General features: G+C 40.1%; 1 protein-coding gene across 1 annotated transcript in view; it reads left to right on the forward strand.

Annotated features, from left to right (window-relative positions):
- Positions 1-1,490: 1,490 nt before the first annotated feature.
- The window catches only part of abl2 (c-abl oncogene 2, non-receptor tyrosine kinase), a 23,049-nt gene continuing 12,600 nt past the window's right edge, over positions 1,491-11,939 (forward strand). Inside the window, exon 1 of the mRNA XM_037698091.1 lies at positions 1,491-1,766. Within this exon, the coding sequence (XP_037554019.1) occupies positions 1,550-1,766 (217 nt within the window). The 5' untranslated portion in view covers positions 1,491-1,549. The remainder of the gene's footprint in view (positions 1,767-11,939) is intronic.

The following is an 11,939-nucleotide window of genomic DNA, read 5'->3' on the forward strand; positions in this document are numbered from 1 at the left end:
GGCTATCACCTCCCCCTTTTTACAGATAGAGCAATAAAATTAATCCTGTACTACAATAAACTCTTTAATGTTTCTGTCTGCACCTGACCTGTTTATATCTTGTGTGACTCCTTGTGTATGTTCCTTTATACTGAAACTCTGGCACAACAATTTCCTGCGGGATCAATAAGAATATCTTATTTTTAATGTGATGTTGGTATTGGCTAGTTGTCATTTTACAATCATGGTTTTTAATCATGCTTGAGGGGAATTTTCTGACACATTCCATGATCAAAATGTTCATTAAAAACAAAAGCATTCTAATCTTGTATAATTTCATGCCATCTGTGAACTTTATTAGAAGTTTATCTGATGATGGTTTCATTGGAAATGGTTCATGTGTCCACAACAGTCCTGTGAAATTTGCAGTTTTAAAGCACAATATATATTTTTGTTCTTTTGGCCTTACTGTTTCTAGAGCAGCATTTACAAACTTCAGCTTAAAACTACAAGATAACCTGCAGAAACTTTTTGATCTCAGCTGAAACTGAATTCTATACTTTTTGCCAATAAAGTCAACAAAACATTTAAAATGTATTGTTTTATTGGTTCATCCCCGCTTTGTTTGATCTCATATGGATGAAGAAAAAGCATAAAGCAATTCTAGCAACAACTAGTATAAATTTTCATTTAATTTCTGGAAATCGTCTAATTATCCAGTTATTATGGTCCAAGCAGATGGCCGCTTGTCCTGAGCCTTCTGCTTCTTCTTCATGAGGGAGTTTTTCCTTTCCACTGTCGCCTTTGTGCTTGCTCAAGATGAAATTTGTGATGGAGTTAAATTCAAAGCAGTCTGCTCCTCAGATATATAGTGTTAAATTATTATTTTATTTATGGATGTTTCTGTTCAATGCCCTGTGATGACTTCTGTTTGGCGCTATATAAATAAATTGAATTTTATCCACAGCAGGGACGCGACCCAAACTTTGGACAACACTGAGCAGCGTATCGTTAACGATTATAATCTAACACAAAACACTTCAGCAGATCTGTAGACTTTAAGCCATTTTCTTTGTGACTATTTGCCCCATTGTGATCCGCGCTGGGATCCCACAGCCGGGTGTGGAGGTGGAGGATCCACTGACAGGAGCGCGAGGCAGACCCCTCCCCTCCCGCCCTGTGCAACATACTCTGCGGTAAAGATGGCGGCGTCAGAGGGGCGCGCAGCGGCCGGACAACGGCAAAGCGGGTTTGATTAGGTCCGGTTTGACCGCCTCTGGCTCGTCGGGCAGCTTTAAGAACAGCAAGGCTGCCATTTGAACCAACCGGAGCAGAGAGAATCGCTGCCACACGCCGGGGTTGTGGTTTTATTGTTAGAGGCAGGCTTGGTGGGTTTCACCCGTAGCTGCTAGCATTAGCCGAACGAGCTAACACCGACTCGTTCAGTCGGAGGGGAACTGCGGGGAGGGGATTTAGGTTTAGGCCGCACCAGCTCGGGGGAATGTGAACCAGAGGTGCGCGGTGGGGGTTGCTTGCTTCGTCCCAAACGTCCTCACACAAAACTACCGGAATGGGACAGCAGGTAGGCCGCGTCGGTGAGGTTACATCGACCGGAATTCAGTCACCACAGCCCCACGCGCCCCAACCGCAGCAGGGGAAGGGGAACCGGGGGAGCGTCGCCGGGAGGAGACCCAGAGAATCCGGCTGTAGCACCGGGACGCCACCAGGCAGGGCGACTGCTGTAAATGTACCCGACCCTGGAATTAATATATTCACGCAGCATTCAGGTAAAGAGAAAGACATCTTAATAAAAGTGCGGGTGGTGGTGTAAGAGCAGATTTTTATTTTGTTGTTTGTTTGCTGCTGTTGAAGGTCTGCTAGCAAATCTCTGCTGTTTGGCAACGACTCGTTAGCGGAAACAGCTATGACTTCCCACAATATTTCTTTTCTTTCTTTTAAGCTTTCAGTGACCCATTCATTTTATTTTGCTTTTATTTATCTATTGTCTGTATAGAAATTCGTATATTGCACTTCAATTCAAGCCTACACCCATCCGTACAGGCACAATGCTTGCAAAATGATTGCAAGTCATCAGGGCTGTTGTGTCGTTGGTAAAGTTGGGATCGTGACCCATACAACACTAAAGTGAGCTTTTGATGTCCTTGTTTAATAGCTTGTTTGAATATTTGTACATTGAATTAAACATTTTCATGCTCATAAGTTTATTTTTGTAGGTCAGGATCTAAAAGTTTGGGAATGCCTCTATTTGATGTCTACATTAGAATCACTGATTTTTGAGTCCATCCATCCATTATCTTTACCCGCTTCTTCCATTTCGGGTCGCTGGTGCCCATGTCCAGCGGTCGCTGTGCGAGAGGCTGGGTATACCCTGGACAGGTCACAAGTCCATCACAGGGACACTTATAGAGGGACAAATGAGACAAGCAACCATTCCCTCTCACACTCGCACCTTGGGACAATTTAGAGTTACCAATTAGCCTAACATGCATGTTTTTGGTCTGTGGGAGAAAACTCATGCATGCACGGAGAGAACATGCAAACTCCAACCAGAAAGGCCCCTCGGACCGGGATTTGAACAGGGTAACCTTTTCGCTGAGAGGCAGCAGCTCTACCAACTGAGCCACTGTGCTGCCCTCTATTTTAAGGCTTTGACAATTTTTTATTTTTACCAAACTAAGTCATTATTTTAACCTCTACTGAAGGGATCACACTTCAGTATCTAGTGGTTTTCAAATGTCCATGTACATCTTCTGCCTGATAATGTCCACAGTTGTAAAGCTTTAAATAAATTGACTGCAACGTTTATAAAGTATGTTGTAGACGCTAATCGGCATTATTATTATTTTTGAGTCACTTTTCATCATAGTTTTGTGCTCATGAAGCAATGAAGTTCAAGACTATTTTGATGAGATTAAATTACAGCTGTTTTTATTTTCTGACACAATATTAAATTTATAAATTGCACCAACAAAGTAGTTGTTGTATAACTAACTTGACTTAGCATCATCGTTTCTCAACAATATTTCTGCCTTAAAGCAATTTGCTGTTCACTGAAACTCATATCTAGAAACATATCTTTATTTTTAATTCTGTAAGCTGAAGAAATGGGGACTTCTTCTTCCCAGCCCTCTCCACGTTGTCACCAAGTGGCTGATCTGTGAATATTTGTAATAAATATAACAACATACCTACTAGATATATTTTGCATGTTTTATCATAATGTACCATAATCCTTCACCCCCTGTATTTGTATGTACTTTTAACACGTTTATAGTACACACAATGTCATTTTGAAGCATTCCTAACTTGCTGGTTGGTTTAGTTGTTTTTGTGTCCCCTAATAGTTTCTGGATGCTTGACGTACGTATATGTAAATGTAAAAGCAAAGCTTAACGTGTCTGATTTCCTTTTAAATCTTAGACACAGCTTTCTTTTCACACATTGCGGTGAGCTCGGACACTTGGAAGGTGCAACCTTTTTGGGAATGGAAGGCATTTTTAATTTCTGTCTCTCACATCTCGAAGTAACAGTTCTTAATGACAAGTCAGCTAAGTGCAGCACCACTGGCTGTCGGCACTGTTCTGTTCTCTCCGATGCTGGGACAAGAGAAGCCTTTTTATAGCAACCAGGATGCAGTCATACAGCCTCTTTGCAGAGCGACTGCAACTCTTCCAAGTGCACAATAATAGAACAAAGACTCTTAAGTGGCGAAGCTTCAGCCTGTGCACTCAGTCTTCCACTTGGTATCAAATCAACTTTTTATCTAGTTTATTAAGTTGTGATGAAGCATTATTATTTCATGAAATGGGATTTTTTTTTTTTTTTAAGAAGCAGGTTGTATAACAAGGAGGTCAGCATCCATTTCTGTGACATTTTTTATGGATATTTTCAAGTCACTCACAAAAAATAATATACAAACACATTCAAGTGTGACCAGAAGTTCTAAAACAATAAAATTACTTTGGTAAAATTGCAGTAAAATGCCAATTTAACCAACAAACAAACACTCAACTTCCTCAGGAGGTATTTTTTTTTAGAAAGGAACAATAGAATTAGCTTTTTAAATTGTAATAATTTTAATTTATTTTTTCTCTGTATAATTTTAATTGATGAGGCAGTAAAATAAGATTGGTCAGCAACCTTACTGAAATATTTACCTGTTCTATACAAGGAGAGGCATAAACAAGTGCACAGTTATGTATGCTAGGAGTAGTTGTGAGTAAGCCAGTGAGACAAGATGTATGATCTGGTGCAATGATTGCTACATAAAGCTACCAAGGATAAGACTGTGTTGAAGTAGCTGTATTAATTCAGCTTTTTGTCCATTAACTTTTGAACTTAACATTTATTAAGGTTGTACTTATTAGTACTGCCTCTTTTTTTATTGTCATTTGGCATATTTATAAACGTATACCTCTTGTCACAGTAGGCCTAAAACCAGTCTGTTCAAGCTGAAGAAACTGCTGGAAACTTGTTTTTAAAATGCTTCATCCACTACACTCTTATGTTTAGATCACATTTTAAATATGAAAGAATTGTTCAGGATCTGTAAATTCCAGCTTTGAACTGCTTTTTGACTTCTGTTACATGGGATAAATTTGTTGCTTGGCTAGAGTTTGCATCAGTTTTCTTCAGCTCATTTCTGATGCAGCCTCCTCGCTTTCCCATAAGACAGTACTTAACTCACAGTACAGGCAGATCAGTTAAAAATCACTGAGCTACACAAGGTCAGACAAAGAGCAGACCACCAGTGTGCTCATTCAAAGGGAGCTGGCCAAACGGATACCCTCTTGAAGTATTGGTTCCATTGTTGTATTGGCAAATCAATGGCTGCAGGATATTGATGACTGCTCCCACCTTTAGCTTTGTCAGGATTTCAGAGATCTGTTTCTGCAGAACGTTCAGTTGATGCACACAAAGGATTGATTGGTGCGGTGACAGCAAAAAAAAAAACAGTAGCAGTACCTTCGAAGGTTATTTTTATAAACTCTCGACTGAGATCTGAATGGATCAAGGAAATTGGGGCAGATGAGTGGGTTGGGAAGGGATATTTTTTTGACTGGATTACTGATGAGGCACACAGAGCCACCGCTACCTAAACGGCAATACTATTAAAGCTGCCCGGAAGGGAAAAGACGTTCTTTTATCGAGGATTTAACAGCCTAAGCTGATTTGCATCATGGATGAAATTAGATTAGAGACAAATCCACTTTTCTATCGGCTCTATGTGCTGAACCCTCAACAATCAGGACAAGTATAACCAGAAGAGTAGCATCAGGGAAAGGAAACTTCTAACATTGGCCTAATGCAGAGATTTTAAGTGGTTTTAGAAGATATGTTTTAGTAAAAGATTACCGGGTAAGTGTGGATAAAAACAAAACATTCCCGTACTGATTACTGTCATTAACCACCAGGAGGAGCCGTGGCTCACCACCTTAGTACTGGTTTAAAAATTGGGGTAAAACAGGTGAGTTTAACTGATTGCTGGCATTAGGTGTGATGATTGATGCACTTAAAAGCAAAAGGTGTTGCAGCACAGACAATTTTAATCAAACACAATTCTTTTCGGTATGTTGCATGCGCCATTAAACACTATAATGGTGGGATAGTATGTCCTGGTGCTGCCTTCCTGATCCAAAGCCTGTTCTTTTCTAAAGCCACTACTAAGTTTCTATGTCCTTCACACTGAGCCTTTTGCCTTCAGCCCCTTGAATTGATCAGCCCTGGTTTTTAACACTACTTTAGCCTCTGATAAACCTTAGCTGCCACGATGGGCCTCTATTAAAATCTGTCAGAGGAATAAAATAACCATTAATACATAAAGCTTCCGACAAATAAGTTTAAACAGTTACATTTCAGTAAACAAAATATATACATGTCACTAACTGTTTTGCAGGTGACCACTCTTCTGTAGTGCTGAATGAATTGGAGAAGATTTAATGTTTAATTTCTTTAAGAGCTGTTAATTTTACCATTGTTTTGTTTTTTGTCACGTGAATGCATGCTCCAATTTCCCATCTCCCAATTGCATCCTTAAGCCTTTGCATCTGCTACCAGTTGGCTTTAATCTTTTTTTCTTTTCCCCAAAACTGCAGATCTGGTTTTTATTCCTTGGCCTCGGCTCTATTACTTTTATCATTAAAGGCTGAAGATTAATCAGAGCTGTTAGTGATTGGCTGTGCAGATGGGAAAGAAATCCTTGCATCTGTCACCCTGAGGACACTGAGTGTTTTAAACGTTACTGATTGATTTAGTTAAGGCTTAGTTTTTACTATAATGCTCCAATAATTTTTCGGAAGAACAAAAATCTAAATTTGGGGGGGAAGAAAAAAGGCTGTCTGTGCCAAGTCTATTCATCCTGGTTTGCTTTGAAAATGTTGACTTTGCTGTTGGCATTATCGTTGCTGCTTATCTTGTGGGCTGCAGGTTGAAAACTTGGCTGGAAATGCCCTTTTTCATACACTTACTGTAGGTGCTCACATTTATACCATTTACACAAAATTATGCATTCCATATTTCGTTCCATCCAATGTAAACTTGCTTAACTTCTGTTGAGATTTATTCAACATGCTCTGCCTCTTCAGCACAATCGTCTACAGCTGACTAACATGGTCAATCAGAAACCCTTTAATCTGATCTCATGGGACTATTCAAGTTCAAGTTTCTTTGTCATTCCCATCACGTGGTGTTTGAAGTGGAACGAAATTGTGTACACAGGGTCCCACTTACATCCAACAATAGTAAACTATAAACTGTAAAAGAAACAGTAAGGATCTAAGATATAAACTAAGAAATATGCTCAACACTTTATAGTGCAAAATAATATGCTGACCAACAGCAGCATAAACATGAGTCTGTGTGAGCAGATGAGTATGAATGAACACAGCAGCATGAAATAAATCAGCAGCATAAGATCAGCAGCATAGACAATCAGCAGCACATATCAACAATCTAAGTGACATGACAGTGATTTTTTTTTTCCACAGTGATAATCCTGATTAAGGATTTATGAGTCTAACAGCTTCAAGGTAGAAGCTGTTCCTCAGTCTAGTGGTTCTACACTTAATGCTCCACAACCTTATGCCTGAGGGGAGCGGGGCAAAAAGTGTGTGTGCTGAGTGAGTGGGGCCCTTCATGATGCAGGTGGTCCTCTTCCTTCATCTGGAAGTGTAGATGTCTGTGATGGTGGGGAGGCTGACTCCAACAGTCTTCTGTGCAGCCTTCACCACTTTCTGCAAAGCTTTCCTTTATGCAGCTGTGCAGCCCCTGTCCTACATGTTGATGCTGGAGCACAGGATGCTCTCCACTGCACACCTGTAGAAGGAGATGAGGACTGAGCTTCCCAGTCCAGCTCGCCTCAGCCGCCTGAGGAAGTAGAGTCTCTGTGCTTTCTTGATCAGATTGGTAATGTTGTTGCCCCAGCTGAAGTTGTCTTTCAGGTGCACACCCAAGTACTTGTAGCTGGAGACCACTTCCACTGCAGATCCTCCTATGTTCAGCAGGGAGGGGGTAGTTGTGTTTGCTCCTTCTGAAATCCACAATCAAATCCTCCATCTTCACATTGATGTAAAGATTGTTCTTCCTGCACCAGCTCTCCAGGTGTTCCATTTCCTGTCTGTAGCCAGACTCGTCACTGTTTGTTTGTGATGCATCCAACCACTGCTTTATCATCTGCAAACTTTACAATATGACAATACACCTACCCTGGATGTGTAGGTGCACAGTCATATGTGAGCAGAGTGAACAGGGGGCTCAACACACAGCCCTGAGGGGAGCCAGTGCTGAGGGTTATGGTGGATGAGGAGAAGTTGTGGATCCTCACAGACTGTGGTCTGTTTAAGTCCAGGACCAAGTTGCATATGGAGGGGTTTAGTCTTAGTGTGAGTAGTTTGTCCATCAGGGTCTGGGGAATCATGGTGTTGAAGGCAGATATGAAGTCCACAAGGAGCATAAGGATGTAGGTGTCCTACTGCTCCAGGTGGGTGAGAGCAGTGTGGACCACAGAGGAGATGGCATCCTCTGTTGATCTATTCTTGAGGCATGCATACTGGTGAGGGTCTTCCTCGCTGATGTTGATGTTTTTTTTTTTATGTGGGTCATGACCAGTCTTTCCAAGCATTTAGCGACTATTGGGGCGAGTGCTACTAGCCGGTAGTCATTCAGACCATTCACTGCATAGCTTTTAGGAACTGGGATTATGGTGGCGATCTTCAGGCAGGTAGCAACAGTTGCCAGGGTGAGGGAGGAGTTAAAGATGTTGGCCAGCACCTTGCAGAGCTGATCAGCACAGTCAGCACCTTCTCCAGGATGTTGTCTGGGCCAGTTGCTTTGTGAGGATTAATCCTCCTGAAGGTACTCATTACTTCAGCTGAGTTCACGCTGAGGAACTCTTCTTCCAGTGGTATTGTCCTCAAATGCCCTATCTTGATGCTTGTCATTATTCTGGCAAGAGACATTTCTAAATGTTTTGGATTTACATGGCCTTTAAAGAATGTTTAGGCTACTTTAAATTTGCAGAAAGAAACAAAAGCTTGGAAGTATTTTTTTTTATTTTATTTTAATGACTTAAGTGGAGCAAAAGTCTTCCCTTTTGGATCAGGTTGTTTTTATATTATTTTGGAGTGAGTAAGCGTAAAGTAGCTAAAACCTACATCATAGAACAGCTTAACCACACCACAAAGAGATTATATTCAGACATCCGGATGTGCCCACGGATTCTTTTGTAACACCTCATTGCAGAGAGAAAAGAAAAGCATGGAGGTGGAGATGTTGAGAATTTCCGTTTGGGCTTGCTCTACATCAGTTTTAGGGAATACAAATTTTTACCTGTGGAGGAGTGGCAACAAAAACATACCATGGACAGTCACTTGTCAGGTGAATTATTTCTTGCAATGATGAGAAAAAGCTAATTTAAAGAGCATTTTCTGACATCAATAATTGGATATTCACACTGAAAGTTCTGAGGCACTGAAATAAGTTAAAACTTTCTTTAAACTACCGGTGTCTTTAATTGCAGATGCCTTTTGGTAGCTGCACCAAACTCAGGGAAAAAAAAGACTTAAGAATACATTTCTGGTTAGGTGTAGTAATTTTATTATGCGTGTGTTTCTCTTTAAATCGTTATCGTTATGCCACTCATCCTCTACTGTCACATAAAGAAGCACTTAGCTCTGTTGCCAGTACACCTAAAGGGAAGCACTTAACAGCCATTATTACGGTAGCTCGTAATAAGCCTTGAGTTGAGCAGGGCAGGGAGAGTCAGGGGTTAGGCCCCATCAGTTCAGAGTGACATTTGTTTACTTCCTGTTAGTGTATTTTCTTGCAGACATCAGACAAGATGCCACATAGAGAACATGCAAATTAAGGTGAATTTTCTTATGAAAACACAAGTGAGCTCTCTGTACGCAACATATTTTAATTTATGCACTTAAATTACATACAAAATATTGATTTGCTCTCGAACTATATGCCACATTAACAAGCAGAATAATTGTGTTTTCGTGAAAAAGAACAAATGTCCTCCTGAGTGTCTGCTCACACTTGTGATTTGGCTTTAATGAGCCAATTGTCCTTTGTGTAGTCCTCATGAACAACAGACTTGCCTTACTGACTGTCTCTTTGTTGACTTCTCAGAATCCACATGAATAGCTCATGTTTGTAAACTATAATAGATTTTTAGTTATTGTTAAACTTTTTTTAGTTACTTCTGAGTAATTCATTAAACAATTACACAAACCTTTTTATTTGCACTAAAATATTTTTGAGCAATTTTGTAATATATATATTTTTTTTTACTGGTAGTGCTTGATAACCCTTTTTACTTACTTATTTGGAACAATTATTATTATTATTATTTTTCTGTACCTGTTAGCATCAATGCTTTATTTCTAGGGTTGCACCGATTGCAGTTTTCTGGCCGAACACAGATTTCTAAAAAGTCTGACCTGCCGGTTCCGATTTTGGCCAATACCAGTTTTGTTTTATAAGCGACGCTGTCAGGTTTTGTAAGGTCACAATGCACCTTCAATTTTCCAATCTTATTTTATTGAAAAACATACCCTTGAACAATATCCTAGAAACAATACAAACTTGTTTTAACTGGCCATGAGATAGTGCTCTGAAATATAAATGACGTTTAGACAATTATTGTTAAAACTACACAAGTTGGTTAAATCGTTTTCTCATGTAAATATTGGCCGATCTCCCAAAATAGTTTATTTTTTAGACATTTATTTTGTACAGTTACAGCTGTTTGTTAATTAATGTGCCTGTATGACAAGTGGGATAAAGCTTTGACTCAGAAATATATTTTCGTTATTACTTTATGGAAAGAAAAAAAATTGAGATGTATATCGGATATCGCAATTTATCCAAAATAAAAATTTGAGATATTAAATGTGGTCCATATTGTCCAACCCTACATAGAGACGGGCAAAAACATTATTGTTCAACCTGGCAGTAAGACACTTTTAAACCTCTTAAATGCAGGAAGCAGTAGTTCTTTGTGTTTGAATATCGAACAGTTACTCAGTTATTAAACTAGGTCTAGATGCAGATACCAGCTGTATTAATAATCTGTGTTTCAGATAAAATCATGGGCTTTTGCTTTTGTTCTGTAGAAGGTATTTCGTCACTGTTACTACAGTACTTTCAAAGTTTTAAACTTTTGTTTCTTGTTGTTTTTTTTTTTTGTTGTTGGTAACTTTTGAGTTTAAATCTTACAAAATCTTCATCTTACGAAGTTCTCCATTTTAAGTTGTCTTTGTCCACATATTTAGAGTTTATGTCCGGTCATTACACATCTCTTAAGTTCTAATATTTCAGTTTTGGTATGATTAGATGACAGACAGAACAAGGGGGCTTTATGTGTCTGAGACTCCCACTTATTTTTTCCTGTCTGTGAGTGTCACAGGATCTGATCTGGTCTGTCATAGAGGCTTATGCAATGTCTTGTGTACGTGGGTCTCATCCGCAACATTGTCTGAGGGTTTTGTTCGGGCTTCCTGCAGACAGCCGGCCATTTATCTCAGCACCACAATCACTATGTGGAAAGTTATTTCTGGATGTCATGCTGCTGCGTTTTTATTCTCCTGTAGCTATAAATACAGCCTTACCTCGCTGCTCTTGGACTTCAGTTACAATCAGCATTGTTTTTGATTAGGGTGTTTAGGTGATGTTGTTGTGTTTAATACTTTGGCACAAGCTGGTTAGTTGTTGGACTGACAGTTTTATAGATGCTCTGAAGCGCAAACATTCGAGCAGCTGCAGGGATAGCCTGAGGAAATTGTGTTATCTTTGATTTGTGTGTATGTGATGTGAATATGTGTATCTACATGTTATGTGTGCTTTGAGAGAGGGTCACCTCTGTCGCAGCTGTTCTGGGGATGCAGGCTTGGCATACCCCGTCAGACTTGCAAACACCCTCTCTGCTCTGCTCAAACACAAAGCCTTGGTTTCTTTGGGGCGCACATGTGCTACACTTCCAGCACACACAGAGGCCTGAGGCACCCGGGCAGGCACACGACATACCCCACGCAGGCCCACTGCATCCTCAGTCAAACTTTTCAGCACCTTGGAATCGAGTACAGGCGAGGAGAATGGCATCTTGCTGCTCATCAAATCCAAGGGATTTAAAAGTAATTAAAAAATATCCTGTGTTTTACATTTGTTTGTATTTTAGCTTTGACACATTTGCCTTTTTGGGTCTGAAATTACAGAATATTTAATATTTTTCAGATTTAGACTTTTTGACAAATTATTTATGATCTACTATCACTATATCATTTAAACATTCCTGAGAGAGTGAAGTGATCTGTAGCCATGTAACGGGAGCAGCTCTGACAGTTGGTTTGGCTCGGCTGCAGCAGTTGCAGTCAGGCTCACTCGCACACAATTATGGACCCCCCCCCCCCCCCCCCCCCCCCCCCCCCCCCCCCCCC

Source organism: Nematolebias whitei, chromosome 3 (genome assembly GCF_014905685.2).
Source record: "Nematolebias whitei isolate Nwh7 chromosome 3, NemWhi1, whole genome shotgun sequence".
Classification (NCBI taxonomy): domain Eukaryota; kingdom Metazoa; phylum Chordata; class Actinopteri; order Cyprinodontiformes; family Rivulidae; genus Nematolebias; species Nematolebias whitei.